Raw genomic sequence first — 25,514 nt, 5'->3', positions numbered from 1 at the left:
CTGCGTTGGAACACAAATCAAAGCATTTAGTGGCTGATGTTGCTCACAAATCACGCTGAAGGCGCAACTGTTGCAACGTATATCTTTAATCTGCTTTTTAAAACACACACCAGAGAATAATTTCCTTCCCCTTCCTTTCAGATGTTTATTTTGGACAGAAGTTGATAGGGAGATGTTTCTATGCAAAAGTCAGCATTTCCTCTTCCGGTCTCTCACTGGGTGCTTCTTTCAGAGGTCTTGTCAGCAGTAATTTTCCATAATTCCTGTTAAGCAAAGAGAAAGTAATCAAAGATGACTAATGTTAGGAGAAGACTTTTCATCAGAACGCACTATTTTTTAAAAGAGGGGATCTCCCTCCTTGATAACTACAATTTAGGACTGCATTATATTATAGTAATGACCAAAGCAATGTTATTGGTGTGATTGTTATTATTATTATTGTTCAAAGACATGGAACATGGAAATCACTCCTTCCTACCCAGGGTCACACAGTACTATGTATATATCCAACTCTCTTCCATGCCAGCATTCTCTTCCATGCCAGCCACAGATGCTGGTGAAACATCAGGAATAAACTTTTCTAGAATATCGCCACACAACCCGAAAAACCCACAAAAACCTATTAGTAATGGCAGTTTTGAAAGAGGCAGTGCTCCTATGTTCTATGCTGCATATGGCATAGAGACTCCTCATCTGTCCCTGGAAACTGAATTCTGAAGCTCTTACTCTTGGGACTTTTTGTGAGATCCACATGGGGAAGGATTCAGAGAAAAAGGGGAGAGAGAGAGAGAGAGAGAGAGGAATTTTTGGTGGGGTGAATGAGAAATGAGGTTTGCAAAAATTGATGTAGCCGTTTCCTTCTAGCACAGAAAGAAACTAGACAGCCAGCATGGTAAAATGGTTTGAGTGTTGGACTACGATTCTGGAGACCTGGGTTCAATTTCCTACTTGGCCATGAAACCCGTTGGGTGACTTTGAGCAAGTCACACTCTCTCAGCCTCAGGGGAAAGCAATGGCAAACCTCTTCTGAACAAATCATGCCAAGAAAATCCCATAGTAGGTTTGCCAGGGTCGCCATAATTATTTGAAGGTACACCACTACCACTACCACAAAAATAACAAAAGGGAACTAGTAAGGATTTTAACTTCAACGGCAATTAAACATAAACGTAACAGTTAACTTTCCACCACTTTGCAGATATAAGTGAATTAGACTCTTTTTGGCTTATTAGTCCTTTTCTACTAAATTTGCTATATCTTCAATGACTATCATTAAACAATTGGGAGTCAGAAATCCTTGCCAATCTACTTCAAGTCATGCAGAGATCTTCCAGTAGTCTTGGCATCTCCCTTCAGTGTGTCCCCATCTTGAACTCCAATGCCAGTTTTCACCCTCAGCCTCCATTCCCCACTTATACGAATAGGAAATTAGCGGCCTGTGGAGTTAAAAACGATGTGCACCATTTACTGTGGCTGAATTCAGCCAAGCGGAGAATTACAAGGCAATATCAATTCTTCGATTTTGTCTCTCTGCGATGATTAAATTGAGAACTACTCAGAGGTTTTGTCTGTTGTTATTTAGTTTGTCAGAAAGCGGTACCCACCAACTGCTCTACTCGCTCATAAACAATACATTGTGGAAAGGAGAGCTGAACTGGCTCAATGGTGTATCTCATTTTGCCATCTCTGATTTTCTGCAGGTCGTTCAAGGCACTTCGGAAGTGACTGTATGCTTCACACACAACATCCATGTGTCTTAAGGTGAAGTTAAGCCTGGTGAAAGGAGATCAGTTGGAAACATCTTGAAACATTTTATAATACTTATTTTTAACTTAAAACAACAACAACAAATAGACTATGGAAAATAGAGTGTGCTTGTTTTCTGCCATTCAAAAGGGCAAGGCCCAAACAGTTAATTCAGATTACAAGAATGGAGATTCTGCCCAAGTATTAGGAAAAAAATGTCCTGACAGTAAAAGCTGTTTGACAGTAGAACAGACTACCTTCGTAGGTACTGAATTGTCTTTGTTTTCAGGTTTTTTAAACAGAGACTCAACAGCCACCTCTCAGGAGTGCTTCAGCTGTGGAGCCTTACATTTGTTGGGAGTTGAAATAGATGATATCTTTGGAGTGCCTTCTAGCTCTATTATTAAGACCTAAGGCACTTCCCAAGATGATAGCAAACATCATCTTGATAGTACAAGCTGGCCTATAAGATGATGACCATTTTAAAGAAGACTTAACAAGTCATCTGGTGTTTAGGAGCAGTGATGCCAGTGGTAGAACAATCTGTGGGCCAGGGTTGAGAATCACGTTGCCTATAGGCTGCATGAAACCTAGAGCAGGTAGTCTAGTGTAGCCTCTGGGATCCCCAATAACCAGTCACTTTTCCCAACCTCCTTTGCAATTTTCTTTAGTTGAAACCATTCTTCAAAGTGTTATGAGAAACCAAATACACTGTTTTGGGGAGTCCCCCACTGTGAAATATGGGGGGAAACCCATTGCTGAAAAGACAACACAAAGTAGCACAGCCTTTTCGGTTCCAAAATGGCTTCTGCAACAGAGTGAAAGCAGCCCTCTCATGGAGCAAAAACATAGCTGGTGCTTCCTCTTGGCTCTGGAGCATGGCCGTTTTGGCTGTAAGCTGTCCTGGGAAGGTACTGCCACTATTTAGAGAAGGCTTTATTTGTAAGGCTGAATCCACACTGTAGAAACGATCTAGATTGATACCACTTTAAGTATCATGGCTCAATGCTATGGAACTGTAGTTTTGTGAGATATTTAGCCTTCTCTGACAGAGCTGTGGTGCCACAACAAACAATTTCAGAACTCCATAGCGTTGGTGCCACAATGAATTACAAATTCCAGAATCCCATTGCATTGAGCCATGGTAGTTAAAAGTGGTGTCAACCTGGATTATTGCTGTAATGCACACACAGCCTCAATCTTTTGTGAACTAACCCCCCTTTGTTCACTTCATGACCAAACGTTAATGACAATCCCCAAATGTTAACTGGTGAACGTGACCATTTACTGCATCCTCCTCAGAATGGGATTCTCTCATGAATATTGATCTCAATGGTACTCTACCTCAGAAATCAGTGGGGAAAAAACAATTCAAAGACATTTCCTTCCTGCTACCCTTGACCTTACTGACATGAAAGGGAGACAACAGTACACTGCAAAGCCTACCCGATACCAGTGTGCTACAGCTCTTCTTTGTCCCCAGGCTTAAACAATTCCCTGAGAACGAAGAGCCATCAAACTCAACAGGGCTTACTCTTGAATCAAAGTGCTTGAGATCAATCTATTAGAACAGGAGAAGTGTTCGCCTACAAAGTGCTACTCGTCACTATACAACTGTCTCTTCTGATGGGTCAAGGGAAAATTTCCAAAGGTAAGCCTTAAGAAGATGCATAGTTATGTGCATTCTCATTTCTCTGTGCATTCTGAGTGGTTTTCAACAGAACTTCAGTATCCTGGAGCCTTTCAGATGTGTCATGATCTATAAGACTCACTAAACATTAATTGGTGAGCATTATTATTTACTGCATTCTCCTTAGAATGGTTTTCTTTCATTAATATTGTAATCTGCGTCCTTGAAAAATATTCCAGAAACTTTTTGAGAATCAAAACCTCCTATCCACTCATGAACTATAAAGAATTCCTACATTCACCACATTCAAAACGAACGAACCATATTTCTGTGTATTTTCCACTAAAGAACAAAAGGCATCATTCACCTTTTCTCTATTGACAAGTAGACGCTGCAAGGGTGTTTCAAGTCGCTAGTGATTCGATAAAGCATTTTAAAAAAGGCATCTGTTAGATCATCATCATAGAACACTGCAATAAGAAGAAAAGAAAGTGGATGATTTTGAGCCTGCACATAATTGTTTCCTTCTGCCTTAATGATTTTTAACAAGACTTTTGGATAAGAAGAAAAAGAGGGAGGGAAGGAATCTAGCAGCACCTTTAAGACTGATTAATTTTAATACAAACCTTTGTGGACTTCAATCTATGCCTTTGTTACCTTGGGCAAGCCCTCAGTCAACTATATCTCAATTTCTTGCAGCTAAAGCAACAGAATAGTCTTTCTTTGCAGTTGTCAGAAAAGTTTTTAAAAGAACGGGAGTTTGAAACTGTGAAGTTGGTGGGGAAGTTTTATTTCACATGCTGGTTTGCACTGAACAGCTCAAACTTTATTATTTTTTTTTGCCCAATGAAACTGACTTCTATCTGTAAATATTCTCAGCTTTTGAAACATTGCAAAATTCACTGGAGGCTTGTTACATACCCTAGGGACAGCCCCAATTAATCCTCTGCCATCCCACTTTTTCAGTTGCTTTTAAAATGTCCCACTTTCTTTCTCCTCCCATTTTGCCTGTTTGTCCTCAGCTTACTTCAACTGCTGCAAAATGTGTTCAAAATGCAAAAGTAGTTTGCACTGAATTAACTTAACGGAGGGGGGGGGAGAACAGCAAGGTGTGGGATCTTTCTCTCCCTAGTAGGCTCTGGCAAAAGCAAACTAATGCAGCCTCTCTTAGCTTGACCTTTCTCTCTAAATAATTTTTGCCACCTTGACCACATTCTGATGTTGTTTGGCCACATATGTCCTGATATTCATCTGTGAAATGCTGAAGGTATGCTGTTACAGAGGATAGATCTTCACTTATATATTGTACATGGAAAGAACAGCCTCTTCCATAACTCTTGTTTATTTTAAGGGGGTTTGTAAAGGAAAAATGCATTGTGTTTCTCACTACATGATTCTTCCTGGCTGTGATAGCAATGAAGCTTTCCAGCCATCATGTTAAACCCAGAGAAAGGCTCCTTTGGCCGGTTACACACCGGCACTTGGGACGTCCGCAGGACGTCCCATTTTAAAAAAGGGGCGTCTCTTCTAGACGCCCCTGGGTCTAATACGGACTCTGTCCGTACAATATGGCGCCGGCCGTTCCACACGGCCAGCGCCATCTTTACGTATTGGACGCATAGCGTCCGAACGTGTCGTGGCACCTATGACGTCGCGAATGCGCCAGCGGCGCCTCGCAACGTCATAGAGGCACCGCAAGAAGGAGCTCCATTTTGGAGCTCCTTTTTTGCTCTGCGCGGGAACCGCGCGGTGTGGCTGCTACAGCTCCCGCACGGAGCAAGCGGCGGCGGCGGCAGACCGCCTCCAAGCGGCGGTCTATAACCCGCCATAGTTTCACTTCAACAACCACATCTGTAATTGTTCTCCAGTGATAGCTAATTTTCATCTTTTAGAATAGGCGGCATGTTTTGAATGAATTTTCTCATTACACTTTCAGGACCACAAGATAATTCATTGAATTCTTGAAACAATGGCTTGGACAGGCTACTCAGAATATTGAATCACACACAGAGAGAACGGGCTTTAACAAAGGCTACCCAATCCTTCATTCTTCTGTAAGCTGTCCAGTGGTATCTTACCATCAGCTGCTACTATCACAGTGGTGAGATTGTGCAGTTCAGCAATCTCTTTTTCAGACCAGCTGTAGGCATTATCAGGGTCTACAACAAAATAAAAATAAATGCATTTATTAATAAAGCAACCTAATTGCTTCCAAATGCTGCACTAAGATTATTTTGTTTTTGTTTTTTAAAAAAATATGCAGGTCCTACCCACAATTCTAAAAGATAAAAGACAAGATACAAAATAAAAAAGGGAAGAGGAAAACAAGCTCAGATAGCAACACTTTGTATGTAAATAACTGTGTGTTACGGTTGAAAGAAATAATGGTGAAAGAGACAGTTCTGGGACATAGCAGTTGGCTCTAGCCCTTTCTCATTAGGGTTGCTAGATATCAGGGCCTGACCCTGAGTCTCCAGTTTTCAGAGGTCATCTCCAGGTAGGAGACAAGGGTGCAAATTCTCCAGTTTTGGTGGGCTCAACTCCAGGCAAGACGAAAAAGCTGTATGCAAATCTCCAGCAGGTTGCTGCAATTTGCACAGACTCTTCAAGGAGGTCTGTGTATTTACTAGGTTAACTTCTTCCTTTTCTCCTAGTCCTTGTGTAACCTAGAGCTTACTCTTCACACTGTTCTGCATCCACCTTTTGGCTAGAAGCAAATAAACTAGATAAAGGCGGGATACAAACCGCCGCTTTGCGGCGCTCCCCCGCCGCTGCCGTTTGCTCTGCGCAGGAGCTGCAGCAGCCAAACCGCGCGGCTCCCGCGCAGAGCAAAAAAGAAGCTCCAAAATGGAGCTTCTTTTGGAGTCGCGTTTGTGACGTGGCGCACTCGCTACGTCACAAAGGACGCGACGCGTACGGACGCTCAGCGTCCGATACGTCAAGATGGCTGCGCCCGTATGAACAGGGCGCCGCCATCTTGTACGTATTCAATACGTATTAGGGTTAGGGGGGTGCGGAAGCACCGCCCCTTCCTAACCCTAGTACGTATTGATGACGTACTATTTGGCGGTTTGTATCCCACCTAAATTATCCTTATCCTGTCTCCCTAAATGAGAAGGAATAATCCACCCTTTACTAAGATTTTTATCTTAAGTTCCAAACAGGAAAATATGACCACCACCACCTCTATTGTGTGTACATGTTTGAATAACAAGCAGTGAGCAACCATGGTTGGTACTTAATGCAAAAGGCTTAATGACTTCACCAGGAGCCATCCCTAGCTCTCCAGTTTTGACGTGGAAACCTCAGGATATGAGATGGTCCTGTAGTGGCAACCCTGGTTCCGATGGGGTGGGCACTGCTGTCTTTGCTGCAGGCAGATAGAAAACTTGCCAACAATCATAGAATCATAGAGTTGGAAGAGACCACAAGGACCATCCAGTCCAACCCCCTGCCATGCAAGAACTCCCAATCAAAGCATCAAAAGAAGAAACAGTTCTGAGGGAAGCAAAATGGCAGCTGGGTCCCAATCTTCCCTATTGTTCCAAAAGGGCAGCTGATGCTTATTTTACAATTTTGCCTTTAATGCACAAGGTCTGGCCAATGGAGAGAGTCTGAACTTTTCCAAATCCATATTTTTGAGTATTTTCACATGGCATGTACTGCGTTTGATATGCAGCAATAAGTCGTCTATTATGTGAAACTTCTGCCTTAACAAGCAGACTTCAGAATTACAGAAGACCTCAGATTCAACAGAACCTTAGAATCATAGAGTTGGAAGAGACCACAAGGGCCACCGAGTCCAACCCCATTCTGCCATGCAGGAAATCCAAATCAAAGCATTCCTGACAGATGGCCATCCAGCCTCTGCTTAAAGACCTCCAAAGACAGACTCCACCACACTCCGAGAGAGTTTGTTCCACTGTCGAACAGCCCTTACTCTCAGGAAGTTCCTTCTAATGTTCAGCTGGAATCTCTTTTCCTGGAGCTTGCATCTATTGTTCCAGGTCCTGTTCTCTGGAGCAGGAGAAAACAAGCTTGCTCCCTCCTCAATATGACACCCCTTCAAATATTTAAACAGGGCTATCATATCACCTCTTAACCTCCTGTTCCCCAGGCTAAACATCCCCAGCTCCCTCAGTCGTTCCTCATAGGGCATCTATAAACTGGGGCTGGATGAGAACTGGTATCTCAGATGGCAGAGCCTGGTATTTACTGAATGCTGCAGCTATATACTGGGATGGCCTTCATATACAAATCTATGTCAGAGCTCCTAAGAGTTTATTAAACTTCAAAACTTTGAGTTGAAGACTCTGTTGCAAATAACCCAATAGATCCCAGTTTACTTTCAGCCACTTTAGCGTTGGCTTATTCCCAGTTATATTTGTTTGCATTAATCTGCTTTACATGCCTCTCCTCTCCTTCTGTTCTCACACATTGTCGACATTTCAAAATTATAGGCAGAGAACAATGATTCATCCCACTCTCAGCCTCAATTAAAGGTGCTTCTCAAGTGTCAGGTATGTTGATGGCACTAAATAACAAGATTAATCTTCAGACTTGAAAAATCCCCACCAAAAATTTCATGTAAAGATTCGTCCTGATGGGAAGAGCTGTTCAACAGTGGAATGTGCTGTCTCTGGAATCTCATTCTTTGGAGGATTTTAAACAGAGGCTGGACAGCTATCTGCCAGGTGTGCTTTGATTGTGTATTCCTATATGGCAGGGAGCTGGATTGGATAGCCCAGGGGTAGGCAACCTTTTTGAGCCGGGGGCCAGGTTGGTGTCCCCCAGACAACCGGGGGGAGGGGGGGGGAATAATTAAATAATTAAATAATATAGGACAACATTTTCAAATGTAGGACACATTTTTTAAAAATGGAGGACATGCGAAAAATTTGATGATTTTTAAAAAATGTTAATATAAATGCATGTTTCTTAGGCATGATCAAAATGGAGGACATTTGGGTATAATTCCTATAAAGATGGCAGAAATGGACTTCCCTTTCTGGCCAAACACCCCCCCCCCCCCATACACACACACAATTTCAAAACACACACTAAGCACATTTGGGCATTTCACATGGCTTTACTTAACATGGCAATCTCTTGCATATTTAATCAGAGGCTTATTGCAGAACCAAACTCTTTGGGTTTCACACTGAACATGGTTTAACATGGCTATGCATATATTGAACATGTCCAGGTGGTTTCACAAGAAGTGGATTTGCTGTTTCAGGTTTCTTGCACCAACTATACTTCTCAGAAGTGTGTACTTGGTCAAGGGACTTTGGTTTTTCTTCACTGTGCATGAGTTTGTAAAAATCACAGCAATTTACACTGGCCATGCCTCAGAACCAAAAACACACAGAAAAGGCACTTTGGAAAGTCACACTCTCTCGGCTTCTGAAACAGTGCGTGAATGCCTCTCAAGCTGACTCATATCATCATCATCATCATCATCATCATCATCATCATCATCATCATCATCAAAACAAGGGAGACTTGTTAGCATTAAAAGCACCCCCCCCAAAAAAAACCCTTGAGGCCTCTTTGGCCACTCACCTCCTCCTCCTTCTCCTGTTCCCCCTCTTCTTCCTTTTCCCTCCTCCTCCTCCTCCTCCCTCCCTCCCTTCCTTCTTCTCCTCCTCCCTGGGGGCGGGGTGGAGGCGGCAGAAGAGGCGGGGCCACGCTCTGAGGGCGGGGAGGGGAAAGGGGAGGCCGTGTGCGGCCTGCCCTTTCCCCTCTCCGCCCCAGGCCCCAGCGCCCTGCTCTTCTCTGCCCTCAGAGCGGCCCAAGCGCCGCCTCTTCTTCCTCCTCCACGGGGGGGAGGAGGAGGAGGAGGAAGCACGGGGCTGCGCTGAGAGGGCGGGGGAGGGCGGCACACGGCCTCCCTTTCCGCCCCCTCCGCCCCAGGCCATACAGCGCGGTCAACCCAGCTGCAGCGGGGGCGGCAGCAGGACCAGGCAGGGGCGGTCCCAAGGCCTTGGCAGGCCAGATGTGGCCCGCGGGCCGTAGTTTGCCGACCCCTGGGATAGCCCTTGGGGTCTCTTCCAACTGTATGAGTCTATGATCTCTATTTCATTATCTATAACTCAATATGATGTGGAAAATGAGAAATAATATCCTTTCTCATTTATATACAGTGGTACCCCGGGTTACGAAATTAATTCGTTCCGCCGCCGCTTTCGTAACCCGGAAACTTTCGCTAGCCGAAAAGCCCATAGGCGCTAATAGCGAAAGCCGCGATTTCGTGCGAAATCGCGCCGAAAAGCACCAAAAATTTTCTTCGTAACCCGGAATAACCTTCGTAACCCGGAACTATTTAATTGAATGGATTTTTTTCGTAACCCGGAAATTTCGTAAGGCGGCGCATTCGTATCCCGGGGTACCACTGTACTTTTCCCACACTCAGAGCTAAGTTCCATAACAAATTCACATATTAGACAAGGCTTAAATTGTAACTTGGATATAAAATGAAAGCAGTAGCTTAGTAAGTTGGAGAGAAAACCTGTCAAATTCATCTGTTAAGCAGCTGATACTTACCTGTACAGAAATCATTTTGCAACCAGTCCAGTACTCTGACCGTTACTTTACTTTCTGTAAATCAGTAAGATGATAAATGAATAAGTGGAAAACATTATTTCAAGGCCAGGCAACAGATAAAGAAATACTGTAAATTAGCACTACATCCCAGACTAAACCCAGTTTTAAAACATTTGTTATGAGTGTTAAAAAAAAAAGGATGGCAGACAGGCAAGGAAATTCCTCCAAGAATCCAATACAAAGACAGAACAAACTTTCAGGACATTACTGCATGCTGTTTTTAAACCATGAGAACAATGGGATGGAAGTGGCTTTAGCGATACTGACCGCACAGTAATTCCTTCAACCCATGGCTGCCCTGTCCCCCATTCATCCCTTTTCATTCACAAGGGCCTCAGGCTCTGTTTTCCTTCTTGTCCTGTGTCTAGCTGGAAGGGTTTTTTAGCAGTATCAGTACTGACAGGATGATAAAGTAAAGCTGGAGAAGCACACTTTCTGTGTCAGTTTGCACGAGTGTGTTTGCAGTAAACAATGAAATGCATGAGCTGAAAAGAATGAGATTCTGCTCTACCCAATTGTACCCTTTCTGTGTATGCCTGCCTACACAAGCAAAATAAACAGCAACTGCCTCCAGTTCACTGAGCATGTGTGAATGGAGAAAAAAGGAGAAAGCAGATGAGCTGCCTCACCAGGTACCATCTGAAATGGTTTGCAGTGCAACTCTATGTATTTATTCAGAAGTAGGCCCTGCTGAGTTCAGTGGTGGTTATTCCTTACCCAGTGTGCTTAGGATTGCAGCCTGAGGGTCAGAGCAGAGAAATGGCTGAAGGAAATGCTCAAAACAGAAGCTGCTTTGGGATATGACTTTACAGCGGAACATAGCTCAGTGCTGGAGAACTTGTTTAGCAGGCAAATGGTCCCAGGTAAAATCCCCAGAATCTCTGCTCCTGTCTGAAACTCTAGAAAGATGCTGCCAGTCAGTGCTGCAAGTAGTGGGCTAGTACTAGTCTGACACAATATAAGGTCTCCACTCCATGGAGCAAACAAGGCAGTATTTTGGATGTTAATGGTACATTACAAAAATAATTTTAATAAACACAAATAGAACTTTACCTGCTGGCTCAGTGAAGCGTTTGTTTAATGCAACATTTCGTTCACACATGTCCAGAAGATCTCCACCAATATCTTTAAAATATTTGAGAAACAAATACAGCAATAATTGAGGAGGAATGAAGAAAACGTAAGAACAAAACAGAAAAGAAAGCACTTTTCTCTAAAATGTCCTCCGCGTTTAAAATGTCAGCTTGAGTTAGCTCAGCTGAGATCTTTAAAAGCACATATCAAAGATAATTAGTCTAAATAGATACCTGTACAATAAATGGTCTTGGCAGCCTTAGCCATGATAATGCTGACAATCCCAGTGCCTCCCCCAAGTTCCAGAACGGTGTGATCTTTGAACAAATCTTGGTTGCAGAGGATGAAGTCACCAAGGAGTAAGGCTCCACGCCAGACCTTCAAAACCAGAGGCAAAAGATACCATAGGATGTTTTATACAGGACAGGGAATAATAAGACAAGGTGGCAAAAAAGCTACCCACCTGTTTGCCAACGTCTTCTAATGGGGTTGCCATGGTGTGCTCTGGAACAGTAAACAAATTAGTGAAGCATTTCCACCACAGTAGTAATTTTTTTCTTAATTTTTTCTTAACTATATATTTCTTCTGTGCAAAACCAAGCAGAGGAACTGAAACCCAGGGTAAGAAATCTGGTGACTACTAGCCCCATAATCTCTGGCCATGAAGGCTTAGGGTTGATCAGAGCTGGAGTCAAAAGTATATCTAGTTTTAATGCCTTGCTGTAACTTACTTGCTCTGTTTAGTACACATACCCCTCAACATTTTTGAAAAGGATCATATATTTATTGCCTTTGCATTCCACCTTTCTTCCAAGCATTTTAAAGCAGCATATTTCCTACTGTATCTTTACAGGAACAGAATGAGGTGAATTAAGCATAATGATTTGGCCCAAGGTTACTCACTGAGCTTTAGGCTGAGCCTGGATTTGAATCTGGATCACCTCAGTCTCAGTTCGACACTTCAAGCAGCACACAACACCATTCTCCTTTCTCAGTTTGTGCAAAGTTCTCCCAATCCACTTTGTAGTTGAGGGACAGAATACACTAGAGCAGAGTGAATGCAATGATGTGACCTAGACTGAGAGGACGGGAAGTCCACATTCAGTCCAATGACTGGAAATTCTTCACCAGAAGCTCAGGAGAAGCTAACCAAGATGTGGCAGGAAAGTCTGCGACTGAGGCAGTACATTGATCGGTACATGCTCAAGAACAGGTTGTGCTCAGCCCTTGCCCAGTTACAATGATTTGATTGTGAAAACAGATGCATGACTGACTTACACATCAGAAGGAGAAATAGTTTGTGCTCCAATAACAGAGCACAGCAATGCCTCATCATATGGTCTGCTGCAATGGATAAAGAATGAAAGTAGGAATTTAGCGTCAGAAAGGCTAGCAAGCAATGGCATGGTGCTAAGTAAATGGGTCATGCATGTTCCAGCTAACACAACAGGCTATTACACATATAACTAGACTGGGGTAAGACATGTGGCAGTAACTCTCTATAGTCAGGTTTCCACCTCTATGCTCACAAATATCTCTAGCTCAAGCTATGAGTTTTGTGTTATGCCATATCCGGGTGTTACATTACCGACCTATTTTAATAATGTCACAGGAACTGTCTTCTTGCTCATGCTCTTCCAAGACAACTCCACCTTTCGTCAAAATGATGGGACACACCTTGTCCCTTGAAAGATTCTCATCTTCTGCATAAGAAAAACAGGGCTTTCGGACAACCTCCAGATCCCCATCTTCATCCAATAAAGCTTCAATTCCTTTTAAAGAGCTTCTTTCCTTTTCAGTGCTGCTTGGGGAACTTGGATCACTGGTACTCTCCTGCACATTTTCTTCCTCTGCATTGCTGTCCTGGCATCTGAGAGTTTTTTCCTTAAGGTTTCTCTCTCCCTTTTCAGAGTTCCTGTTGCTTTCATTCAAAAGGAGTTTGAACTGTGAGAGAAATACTGAAAGAGAAGAATTAGAGGTTTAAAAAAAACAAAAAACCCTGCAGTGAGACCAGTCACTGCGAATCCTCAAACTTCTCAACAGTACACATGAACGCTTTCTGAGGTCTAAGTCCTACTTTAACCCAATTAGAGCAGCCCCATTGAAATGAATTAGTCTTGTAAGTCATCGCTCATGTAGTTCCCACTGATTTTAGTGTACCTATTCTTGGTTGTTGTTGTTGTGTGCCTTCAAGTCATTTTCAATTTATGGCAGCCCTATGGCAAACCTATCACGGGGGTTTCTTGGCAAGTTTCTTCAGAAGCGAGTTGCCATTGCCATGCTGCTAGAACATCTGCTTCCTTCACCCCCTTCCCTTGCTTCTGCACAAGAAACAGACTTGGCCCTTGAGTCTTCAGTTTCAAATTTTATCATATTATGTGCCCTTTGGGAAGTGATGTTGTCATTTGTACACTCTGTGCAAAACACATTATCCACATGTGGCACTAAACAAAAGTCATATAACACCAGCCACCATTAGGATTTGAGCCTTGACTAAGAAAAAAAATGTCCTGTTATGGACACTATTTTTCTTTTTATTCCACAATCCAGTGTACACTCTATATTTCAATTGTGTTCTGATATTTGCATTTTACTACATTATATGCCAGAGACTAGCAGAAAGTTATCACCATTTGTGACGATGGACTGATGTCATATGCAAGAGGTGACACAAGATCCTGGCAAGTTCTACTCACACTGCCTAACTCCATGTTAAATTACCTGGCTGGCCAACAGCATTCAATCTGATCATAAGCTGCCTTTTCCTTGGTGTGTGCAGATGGACATCAGACAATACAGTATCACTTTGAAACATCACGTCATCCATAGTCTCTCTCTCCCCTGTACCTAGTAGGGTGCACTCTTGGTGGAAGCATCTGCAATTAAAAGGCACAAAATGTTGCTATTAATACTTTACAAAGATGGAATCACTTCATCTCTCTATGCAAAATCCAACAAACTAGGATGGCTTTCCTTTCCTCTTGTATCTCCTCAGCCACTGCCTACCCTCTGCCACTTGCCTCTTTGGCATAACAGAACCCTTTCTACTTCTTCCACAAACTGCTGCTAACCTTGTGAAATGGCAACACTCCTGTGCTTGTATCAGCTGCACAATAGGTAGAAATCTAAGAGTGTAACCTCTTATTGGTAGGGGGATGAAGTTCATTATGTATGTATTATTTTATAAATAGGTGATTTCTAAGCAAACAAACAGCACTTCTGAGAAGTTTCTTTTGGATCCTGGTCAGATGCAGTTAATCACACACACACACACACACACACAACCACACACCCCAATTTATTTATTGAATTTATTTATGAAAGGTTCTCTCTGACCAGGGTGACCAGACATCTTCCTTTTCCAGGACATGCATTGTACACATTCAGAATTACTTCCTAGAATTTAAACTGAAATATAGTACACCTCTCCCTATTAGGAAAAGCTGTTTAAACTTACATTCCACCTTTCTACTAATAAGAGACTGTGACTCATTGACTGGTGTGCCAACTGTCTGCTATCCAGTTGCTGCTTGTTCAAGCTCCCCTGTCAATCCCTTCTGGCATGATTTTTATTAAATCAGGCTTTGACTGGTCAGACCTTAAAGTTCAAGATGCCATGGGGAAAAAACTATTCTCTGACATCCCTTCAAGCAGACACCATTTTCTGTAAATTAAGGCCCGTTACCGACGGGCTCTTCCGGCGCCCCCGTCACGTGCTAGGGGTTGGCCGAGGACCTAGCGTCCACACCGGCCTCACCCCTAGCACGTGACGAGGGCGTAAAGATGGCAGCGCCCTATACACACGGGCACCGCCATCTTTACGTGCTGGATGCATAGCATACGCACGTCGTGCACCGGATGTGATGCCGTGAGTGCGCGAGTAGCGCCTCGCGGCATCTCATCCAGGGCGGAAGAAGCAGCTCCATTTTGGTGCTTCTTCTTTGCTGCGTCCGAGAACCGCGCAGTTTGGATGCTGCGGTTCCCGGATGCAGCAACCAGCAGCGACGTGAGACTGCCCCTTCTGGGCGGTCTGTAATGCGCCTAAGACACACAGCTTCCTTAGATGCAGCTTCCCAGCCCTCTGCCTTCATGATCCACTTCATCCTTGCTATGAAAGGCTTCCTCTGACTTTGTCCAGATACTCTTTCCTTTCCATTTCAACATTATGGAACCATTTCCCCCCTCCCTCTCAGATGTTAGAATATTTATTTCTATCACACCACAAGATCAGCTGGTGACAAAGGGTGTTTTCATAGCCAACACAGCCAACCATTTCAAGATATATTACACACATGCTACATATAGCACAGGTGAGCAATCTCAGGACAGAGACACATGAAATATTCTATCAGACTATCACCTTGCAAGGAATGCATATAAAATGTAATGTGCCTGGCAATGCAAAGCAGATTTTTCTTTTCACATGAACTCCACATCCATACAGCCTCTGCCCATGCAATAATGAATGCAACTATGAGAGAGGCTTCTTCATTTGTGACACAGCAACATATATTCTGTAATGGCATGGGGAAAATCTGATCTACATATAGTTAAAACGCACAGCTTTTTAATAAGCATCACTGTGGAAAATCAATTGCCTTTTTTCCTTTAAATCCCTGGACAAGAAATCTGAGTTTGATAGTTTCTTTGAGTACACAAAGACGGACAATTTTAAATGTCTCTCGTCAGATACAGTAGTGAGACAAGAATGGACAACGTACAGCCCGTTGTATGTTGCTGCACTGCAATTCTCAGTATTCCTCACCATCAGCCACATGGACAAGGGCTGCTGGGAGTTGGAGTCCAACATCCTCTGTAATACTGTGTCCAGTTCTGGGCACCACAATTCAAAAAAGATATTGAGAAACTGGAGCGTGTTCAAAGGAGGGCGACTAAAATGGTGACAGATCTGTAAACTATGAATCCCTATGAGTAATGACTTAGAGAACTGGGGATATTTAGCCTGGAGAAGAGAAGGTTAAGAGGTGATATGATAGCCCTGTTTAAATACAGTGGAACCTCGGGATACGAAATACCCGGGTTACGAATTTTTCGGGACCCGAAAAAAACCCATAGGAAATTATTGATCCGGGTTACGAAAGTTTTTTCGGGTCCCGAAAAAACTTTTGGTGCTTTTCGGCGCGATTTTACACCAAATCGCGGCTTTTCCCCATTAGCGGCTATGGGGATTCGGCTTGCGAAAGCCGTTCGGGTTACGAAAGCGGCCGCGGAACGAATTAATTTCGTAACCCGAGGCTCCACTGTACTTGAAGGGATGTCATATTGAGGAGGGAGCAAGGTTGTTTTCTGCTGCTCCAGAGAACAGGCCCCAGAACCATGGATGCAAACTGCAGGAAAATAGATTCCACCTCAACATTAGGAGGAACCTCCTGACAGTAAGGGCTCTCCTTCCTTACAAGTCTTTAACTTAGAGGCTGAATGGCCATCTGTCAGGGATGTTTTGACTGAGAGTTCCTGCATGGCAGGGGTTGCAGTCTCTTCCAACTCTATGATTCTATCTGGAGAACAGCATGATTCCCCTTCCCTGCTCTAAGACCTTGGTCTCATGCTGCTGCAGAATATGTACTGACTTACACATTAATTTTTACAACCTGTTTTTCTGCTGGTAGTTTTGGGCTGCTTTTTCTTACACACTGAAAAAACACTCTAGAGAGGTGGAGATGTAGCCAACAGCCAACAGAAATGTATTTTCTGGAGATACTGATGCTGCCTCCACCTTGGCTGGGAGCAACTGTCATTTGTTTCTTCTTCTTATACAATGGAGAGGAGAAGCCAGGCAGAGTCAGACACGCATCCTAGACTTTAGGAGAGCGGATTTCAGTAAACTTAGAGAAGTATTGAGGGCGATTCCATGGTCAGAAATACTAAAAGATAAAGGAGTTCAGGACGGATGGGACTTTCTCAAAAGGGAGATACTGAAGGCACAATTTCAAACAGTTCCAGTGAGAAAGAAAAACGGGAGGTGTCTCAAGAAACCAGGAACTTTCAACTGAGCTAAGTTTGAAACGGAACATGTATAAGAAATGGAAAAAGGGGGAAATCATGAAAAAGGAATTCAAAGAAATAGCAGGCATGTGTAGGGGTAAAGTCAGAAAAGCTAAAGCGCAGAATGAACTCAGGCTTGCTAAAGAGGTTAAGAACAATAAAAAGGGCTTTTTTGGATATGTCCGCAGCAAGAGGAAGAAGAAGGAAACGGTAGGGCCACTGCGTGGAGAAGATGGCAAAATGCTAACAGGAGATAGAGAAAAGGCAGAATTACTCAACACCTTCTTTGCCTCAGTCTTCTCAGAAAAGGCAAAGGGTGCTCAACCTGAGGATAATGGAGCAGAGGACAGAATAGGGGAATTTCAGCATAGAATAAGTAAAGAGATAGTAGAGGAACACCTTGTTAATCTAAATGAATTTAAGTCTCCGGGACCAGATGAACTCCATCCAAGGGTATTAAAAGAACTGGCAAAAGTAATATCGGAGCCATTGGCAATCATATTTGAAAACTCCTGGAGAACAGGAGAGATCCCAGCAGACTGGAGGAGGGCAAACGTTGTCCCCATCTTCAAAAAGGGGAAAAAAGAGGATCCCAACAATTATCGTCCAGTTAGTCTGACATCAGTTCTAGGAAAGATTCTGGAGCAGATCATTAAACAGAGAGTCTGTGAACATCTAGAAGGCAATGCCATAATCACAAAAAGTCAACATGGGTTTCAGAGAAACAAGTCATGCCAGACAAATCTAATCTCTTTCTTTGATAAAATTACCAGCTTGGTAGATGAAGGGAATGCTGTGGATATAGTATATCTTGATTTCAGTAAGGCCTTTGACAAGGTTTCCCATGACATTCTTGCAAACAAGCTTGTAAAATGTGGGCTAGACAAAGGAACTGTTAAATGGATCTGTAATTGGTTGACCGGCCGAACCCAAAGGGTGCTCAACAATGGCTCCTTTTCATCCTGGAGAGAAGTGACCAGTGGGGTCCCACAGGGCTCTGTCCTGGGCCCAGTGCTATTCAACATCTTTATCAATGACCTGGATGACAGAATTGGGAGCATACTTATCAAATTTGCAGATGACACCAAATTAGGGGGAATAGCTAATACCCCAGAGGACAGGATCAAGATTCAAAATGACCTGAATAGACTAGAAAGCTGGGCCAAAGCTAACAAAATGAAATTCAACACAGAGAAATGTAAGGTATTGCACTTAGGGCGGAAAAATAAAATGCACAGATATAGGATGGGTGACACCTGGCTGAATGAAACTACGTGTGAAAGGGATCTAGGAGTCCAAGTAGACCACAAGTTGAACATGAGTGAACAGTGTGATGCGGCAGCTAAAAAGGCCAATGCTATTTTAGGCTGCATCAATAGAAGTATAGTGTCTAGATCAAGAGAAGTAATAGTGCCACTGTATTCTGCTTTGGTCAGGCCCCACCTAGAATATTGTGTCCAGTTCTGGGCGCCACAATTCAGAAAGGACATTGAGAAACTGGAGCGTGTCCAAAGGAGGGCGACAAAAATGGTGATGGGTCTGGAAACCATGCCCTATGAGGAACGACTTAGGGAGCTGGGGATGTTTAGCCTGGAGAAAAGAAGGTTAAGAGGTGATATGATAGCCCTGTTTAAATATTTGAAAGGATGTCATATTGAGGAGGGAGCAAGCTTGTTTTCTGCTGCTCCAGAGAACAGGACCCGGAACAATGGATGCAAGCTACAGGAAAAGAGATTCCACCTGAACATTAGGAGGAACTTCCTGACAGTAAGGGCTGTTAGGCAGTGGAATGCACTTCCTCGGAAGGTGATAGAGTCTCCTTCCTTGGAGGTCTTTAAACAGAGGCTGGATGGCCATCTGTCAGGGATGCTTTGATTTGGATTTCCTGCATGGCAGGGGGTTGGACTGGATGGCCCTAGTGGTCTCTTCCAACTCTACGATTCTATGATTCCCCAGAACTCTTTCTGTTGTAGCCACTAACATATGGTTGATTCTTGGTATCTGGTGTAGCGCAACATGTGCGGTTACTGTAATCCGTGTCAGTATGCAGAAGGACATGTGCCTTCTGGAAATGATCTGTGGCTAGATTTTGTAGTTTTTAAAAAAATGTCCTTGTTCCCTTATCTTTGATAGCAGCCTGATGCACAGAAGCAGGTAATCTTAATGACAAGGAGATAAACTAGTGGGAAAAGGATCAGCTGCTCAATTTCTGTGTCAGTCTGTTGTTAAAGAACAGAAGGAGAACATTGGGGAAAAAGGATCTGATTGTCTTCGTGTTCTAAAAGGTACTCACTAGTAAGACTCCTTTTCAAACGCCATTATTTCATACGCATTAAGGGTTAGGATATATTTCTTAGCAGCAAGCAAAACACTGGTGGGTGAAGGGATTTTAATAATAATAATAATATGTTTTATTTATAGACCGCTATTCCGCGATGATCATAGCGGTGTACAGTAAAATCGTAATACAATAAAATACAGTTAAAGGAGGGAGAAGTCTCGTCCTTCAGGCAGTCCAAGATGTTGCTGGGTCTGCCTGATCGCTCCCTCTGAGGCCAAGATGACAGTTGAGGAGGGAGGGGCCTCTTCCTTCAGGCAGTCCAAGATGTTGCTGGTCTGCCTGATGGCTCCCTCTGAGGCCAAGATGACAGTTGAGGAGGGAGGGGCCTCTTCCTTCAGGCAGTCCAAGATGTTGCTGGGTCTGCCTGATGGCTCCCTCTGAGGCCGAGGTGACAGTTGAGGAGGGAGGGGCCTCTTCCTTCAGGCAGTCCAAGATGTTGCTGGGTCTGCCTGATCGCTCCCTCTGAGGCCAAGATGACAGTTGAGGAGGGAGGGGCCTCTTCCTTCAGGCAGTCCAAGATGTTGCTGGGTCTGCCTGATGGCTCCCTATGAGGCCGAGATGACAGTTGAGGAGGGAGGGGCCTCTTCCTTCAGGCAGTCCAAGATGTTGCTGGTCTGCCTGATGGCTCCCTCTGAGGCCGAGATGACAGTTGAGGAGGGAGGGGCCTCTTCCTTCAGGCAGTCCAAGATGTTGCTGGACTGCCTGATGGCTCCCTCTGAGGCCGAGATGACAGTTGAGGAGGGAGGGGCCTCTTCCTTCAGGCAGTCCCTGATGTTGCTGGGTCTGCCTGATGGCTCCCTCTGAGGCCGAGATGACAGTTGAGGAGGGAGGGGCCTCTTCCTTCAGGCAGTCCCTGATGTTGCTGGGTCTGCCTGATCGCTCCCTCTGAGGCTGAGATGACAGTTGAGGAGGGAGGGGCCTCTTCCTTCAGGCAGTCCCTGATGTTGCTGGGTCTGCCTGATCGCTCCCTCTGAGGCCAAGATGACAGTTGAGGAGGGAGGGGCCTCTTCTTTCAGGCAGTCCAAGATGTTGCTGGTCTGCCTGATGGCTCCCTCTGAGGCCGAGATGACAGTTGAGGAGGGAGGGGCCTCTTCCTTCAGGCAGTCCCTGATGTTGCTGGGTCTGCCTGATGGCTCCCTCTGAGGCCAAGATGACAGTTGAGGAGGGAGGGGCCTCTTCCTTCAGGCAGTCCAAGATGTTGCTGGTCTGCCTGATAGCTCCCTCTGAGGCCGAGATGACAGTTGAGGAGGGAGGGGCCTCTTCCTTCAGCCAGTCCAAGATGTTGCTGGTCTGCCTGATGGCTCCCTCTGAGGCCAAGATGACAGTTGAGGAGGGAGGGGCCTCTTCCTTCAGGCAGTCCAAGATGTTGCTGGTCTGCCTGATGGCTCCCTCTGAGGCAGAGATGACAGTTGAGGAGGGAGGGGCCTCTTCCTTCAGGCAGTCCCTGATGTTGCTGGGTCTGCCTGATGGCTCCCTCTGCGGCCAAGATGACAGTTGAGGAGGGAGGGGCCTCTTCCTTCAGGCAGTCCAAGATGTTGCTGGTCTGCCTGATCGCTCCCTCTCAGGCCAAGATGACAGTTACAAGAGGGATGAGCCTCTTCCTTCAGGCAGTCCCTGATGTTGCTGGGTCTGCCTGGTCGCTCCCTCTCAGGCCAAGATGGCAGTTGAAAGAGGGAGGAGCCTCTTCCTTTAGGCTGTCCCTAATGTTGCTGGGTCTGCCTGATCGCTCCCTCTCAGGCCAAGATGACAGTTAAAGGAGGGAGGGGCCTCTTCCTTCAGGCAGTCCCTGATGTTGCTGGGTCTGCCTGATGGCTCCCTCTGAGGCCGAGATGACAGTTGAGGAGGGAGGGGCCTCTTCCTTCAGGCAGTCCCTGATGTTGCTGGGTCTGCCTGATGGCTCCCTCTGAGGCCAAGATGACAGTTGAGGAGGGAGGGGCCTCTTCCTTTTCCTTAGAAAAATGCAGTTGAAAATGTGAAACTTTTTTGCCACTTACATAAGGTATTTGTAATTCTGAAAGAAATTGGCAACATTTCTCTTCAACTTAAAACAACAAAAACTACTTTGCCCAGTATTGGGCCAAGTCATATAACAGAACCCTTTCCTTAACAATTTTTATATAGATATTGTAAAGGTGATTCACTCTTCACTGTTTCTACTCTGAACTATTTCCTTTTATTAATTATATCGCTTAAAGAAATGGACATATGCTGTATAAACACAATCCGTTTGGAGCATGTTTATCAATAATAAAAGTAAGGAAGATATCCTGCATAAAAGTTGCTTTGAAATTGGGAAAATACTTTGGAACAAAATACATTTTAATCACATTAACCCTATACATACTTACCTGGAAATGAAGCGCATGGAATTCAGTGGGATTTACTTTGAGCGGACAGTTCTAAGGTTATGTTCGAATGATTGAAAAACGAGGGCAAAGATCTAATCGTAGATTTTTGTAGGTTTTTCAGGCTGTTTCACCAGCATCTGTGGCTGGCGTCTTCAGAGAATGCTGGCATGGAAGAGAGCTGGATATATTCTCTGGATATTCTCTGAAGATGCCAGCCACAGATGCTGGAGAAACGTCAGGAATAAACTCTTCTAGAACATTGCCACAGAGCCTGAAAAACCCACAAAAAACTATGGATGCCGGTCATGAAAGCCTTCGACTTCACAAAGATCTAATTGCTTGTTAAATTTATTACAGGAAGAGCAGAATGGTCCAGAATACTGTTCCCATTTCTAAATGTACAATTAAAATCTCTTTGTTGCACATTATACAAAAATGAGATGTTTCTTTTGTGTTTTCCAGTGGAATCGTTGTGGAAAAATTTATTCCACCTACCTTTTGATTCTTCTGTTTAGCCCTAATTCATAAGCAGGCTTTCAATGGATCTGTAATTGAAATGAAACCAATTTACTGAAGAAGGGGGAAAAGGTGAGTGCTCATCAAAAGAGATTTGTCTTGAAGCAGGTTTTAGCTTGACTGAATTAAGGCAGCCATTCATTTCCAAATTGCGACTAACGTTTCTTAGCTCTCAATGGACAAGAGTACATGTAAAACTCTTTTGCTACACTCAGGAGTACTACTGAAATTTGTCCTTCAAGTTCCCAGGTGCACGACTCATTCTTTCAGGGTCAGCCTAACCCACAACAGCATACATTTTCTCCTCATCTCAACAAGCCATTTTCTTATTACCATATATACTCGACTATAAGTTGACCTCATGTATAAGTCAAGGGCAGGTTTTGGGGGCAAAATGATATGATACGATATGACCCATGGATCAGTCAAGGGTAAAACATAGGAGCATGTAACAAAGGAGGTAAAGGATGTAGCAAAGGAAAACAGAGCCAAATTCCAGCAGGAATAACTGTTTTTGCTCACCCTAAAGGCTGGTGCTTCTAGGACAGATTATGTCTTTTGTCCCTTGTCTTTCACCAGGGAATGGGTCCATATATATATATATATATATATATATATGAGTTAAGGTACATCACTTACATTGACCCTGGGTTTTTGGGGTCCATTTTTTGACTAACATTTCTAAACTTATAGGTGGGTATATACAGTACTCTTCTCCAATAAACCTGGACACTTCTATCACTACTAGAGAAAACCATTTTAAAAGTGGCGCCTCATCGTGGAATATGTTTCCCGCAAGGCCAGCATTGCATCCCTTTGGGCAGGCTCAAAACCAACTTCTTTTGCCAAGGCTTCTTATTGATCTGGCGTGCGTTATTTGTCATGTGCTTTTTGTTTGTTTCAGTGACATGTTCTGGCAAAGTCAACTACTCTATTTTACGGTTTTAGCTATGCTCTCACATCATTCTGTTGTCTGTAAAGATGCTGTTATGTGCCTTCAGGTTGGTTCTGACTTATACCAACTCCATCCCTAGGGTTTTCTGGGCCATTCATTCAGATTTGTCATTGTGTTCCCCTGAGGCTGAGAAAGAGTGACTGGATCAAGGTCACCTGGGGGTTTCCATGACTGATAATCCAGTTCAAGACCATTTTGAGAACTGCCCTGGTTCAGTGCCGGGGAATCCTGGGAACTGTAGTTTGTTGTGGCATCAGAGCTCTCTCACAGAGAAGGCTAAATGTCTCACAATACTATAGTTCCTCAAATGCCCTAGTACTGAGCCAGGGCAGCTAAAACGGTCCCAAACTGGATTATTTCTGCAGTGCATTTTGGACCTATGACTCTGGAGACTAGGGTTTGATTCCCAGCTCAGCCATGAAACCCGCTGGGGTCCAAAACACACACTCCAGAGATAATCCACTTTGAGACCGCTTTAACTTTCCTGGCTCAATGTTAGGGGATTCTGGGAACTGTAGTTTTGGGAGACATTTCGCCTTCTCCGTCAAACAGAGCTCTGGTGCCACAGTTAAACCAGCAAGCAACAATTCCTTTTGGCCATTGACCAGTATAAAGATAAGAATACAATTATTGCTAAAACAAGAACTAGAATTGATGTCTACCATCAAACGTCAAGTATTGCTATCCATCTGCAGAATGCAATAAACTACAGTTCCCAGAATCCCCTAGTACTGAGCCAGGGCAGTTAAAACTGGATCATGATGCTGGAAAATGATGCTAAAAGATGGGAGAGGGTCCCTTTCAGGCTTTTTCTAAGACGGAGGCAGGAAGGCAATAGCAACCCTCACCTTCCCGCGCCTGATGCTGGCGCCGCCATTTTGGATTTTCCTTCCCCGACTTCCGGTGTCCGCCCTCTTTAGGCTTCGGCCGTCGCTTGCCAGCGGCGCCCCGCCCTCCCTTGGCTCTCTGGCCAATCAGGGCGGTGCAAACCCACTTCCGCATTCCACCGGTTGCCAGTGGCGCCCCGCCCTCCCTTGACTCACTGGCCAATCAGGGCGGCGCAAACCGACTTCCGCGTTCCACCTGTTGCCGTGGCGACGTACTGAGGCCTAAGCCTCAAGGCAAAGCCTGGTTTAGATTTAGATTAACACACACATATGAATTATATAAATAATTATATACATATACACACGTACAAATGAAATATATAAAGATATATAAATAAACAAATGAACACATTGGTTTCATTCCTTAGCATTGATATATTTATAATAATAATAATAATAATAATAATAATAATAATTTATTTATACCCCGCTCTTCAGCCAAAAAGGCTATCAGAGCAGCTTAAAAATAAATATATATAAATAAACAAATTAACAGATCCCCAATATATATATATATATATATATATAGATACACACAGAGAGAGAGAGAGAGAGAGAGAAATGAAATATATAAATATATACATTTGTTTCATTCAATTGCATTGATACATATAAATCAACAAACATAATATATAAACAAATGAACGGATCCCCCCTATATATATATGTGTGTGTGTGTGTATGCACACAAATATATACATATACATAAATATATACATACACATACACATATACAAATGAAATATATAAAAATACATAAACATTTGTTCCTTTCCTTAGCATTGATATAAATAAATAAATAAATAAATATAAATATAAATAAACAAATGAACGGATCCCTATATATATATATATATACACACACACAGACGAAATATATACATATATATATAGAAATTTGTTTCATTCCATAGCATTGATACATATAGATCAACAAATAGATATATAAACAAATGAACACAATCCCCCAATATATATGTGTGTGTATTTATATATATATATACACACACACATTCATATGTATATACATATACACACACACACACACAGACAAAATATATAAATATATATAGAAATTTGTTTCATTGCATAGCATTGATACATATAGATCAACAAATAGATATAAATATAAACAAATGAACACATTCCCCCAAAATATATGTATGTATGTATGTATATATATATATATATACACACACACATTCATATGTGTATATATACACACACACACACATATAAACACACACATACACGTACAAATGAAATATATAAATATATATAGATAAACAAATGAACACATTTGCTTCATTCCATAGCACTGATATATATAAATAAACAATATATAAATAATACACACACACACACACACACACACACAAATGCAAATGAAATATATAAATACATA

General features: G+C 43.3%; 2 protein-coding genes across 4 annotated transcripts in view; both read right to left on the bottom strand.

Annotated features, from left to right (window-relative positions):
- Positions 1 to 191, bottom strand: part of ABAT (4-aminobutyrate aminotransferase) — a 49,030-nt gene extending 48,839 nt beyond the window's left edge. The window contains exon 1 of the mRNA XM_089476947.1: positions 111 to 191. The gene's annotated coding sequence lies outside the window, so the exon portion shown is untranslated. The remainder of the gene's footprint in view (positions 1 to 110) is intronic.
- METTL22 (methyltransferase 22, Kin17 lysine) lies at positions 69 to 24,446 on the bottom strand. Of its 3 annotated transcripts, XM_089476954.1 has the most exons (13): positions 24,071 to 24,446; positions 22,247 to 22,296; positions 21,398 to 21,414; positions 13,778 to 13,932; positions 12,649 to 13,014; positions 11,520 to 11,560; positions 11,290 to 11,434; positions 11,036 to 11,107; positions 9,923 to 9,976; positions 5,455 to 5,535; positions 3,744 to 3,846; positions 1,605 to 1,773; positions 69 to 263 (listed from the first exon to the last, which is right to left on the bottom strand). In XM_089476954.1, the coding sequence occupies exons 4-13, from the start codon at positions 13,881 to 13,883 to the stop codon at positions 213 to 215; spliced, it is 1,188 nt and encodes a 395-aa protein (XP_089333080.1). In that variant the 5' UTR covers positions 13,884 to 13,932; positions 21,398 to 21,414; positions 22,247 to 22,296; positions 24,071 to 24,446; the 3' UTR covers positions 69 to 212. The 3 variants fall into 3 exon arrangements, with proteins under 3 accessions (XP_089333080.1, XP_089333079.1, XP_089333081.1); XM_089476953.1 differs by lacking the exon at positions 21,398 to 21,414; XM_089476955.1 differs by lacking the exons at positions 12,649 to 13,014; positions 13,778 to 13,932; positions 21,398 to 21,414; positions 22,247 to 22,296; positions 24,071 to 24,446 and adding an exon at positions 11,960 to 12,189.
- Between the last annotated feature and the right edge of the window lie 1,068 nt (positions 24,447 to 25,514).

This window comes from Sceloporus occidentalis, unplaced genomic scaffold, assembly GCF_023333645.1.
Source record: "Sceloporus occidentalis isolate IW3139 unplaced genomic scaffold, rSceOcc1.0.p SCAF_10, whole genome shotgun sequence".
Classification (NCBI taxonomy): Eukaryota; Metazoa; Chordata; class Lepidosauria; order Squamata; family Phrynosomatidae; genus Sceloporus; species Sceloporus occidentalis.
Note: the sequence above shows the minus strand (reverse complement) of the source record. Positions and strands in the feature narration are given on the sequence as shown.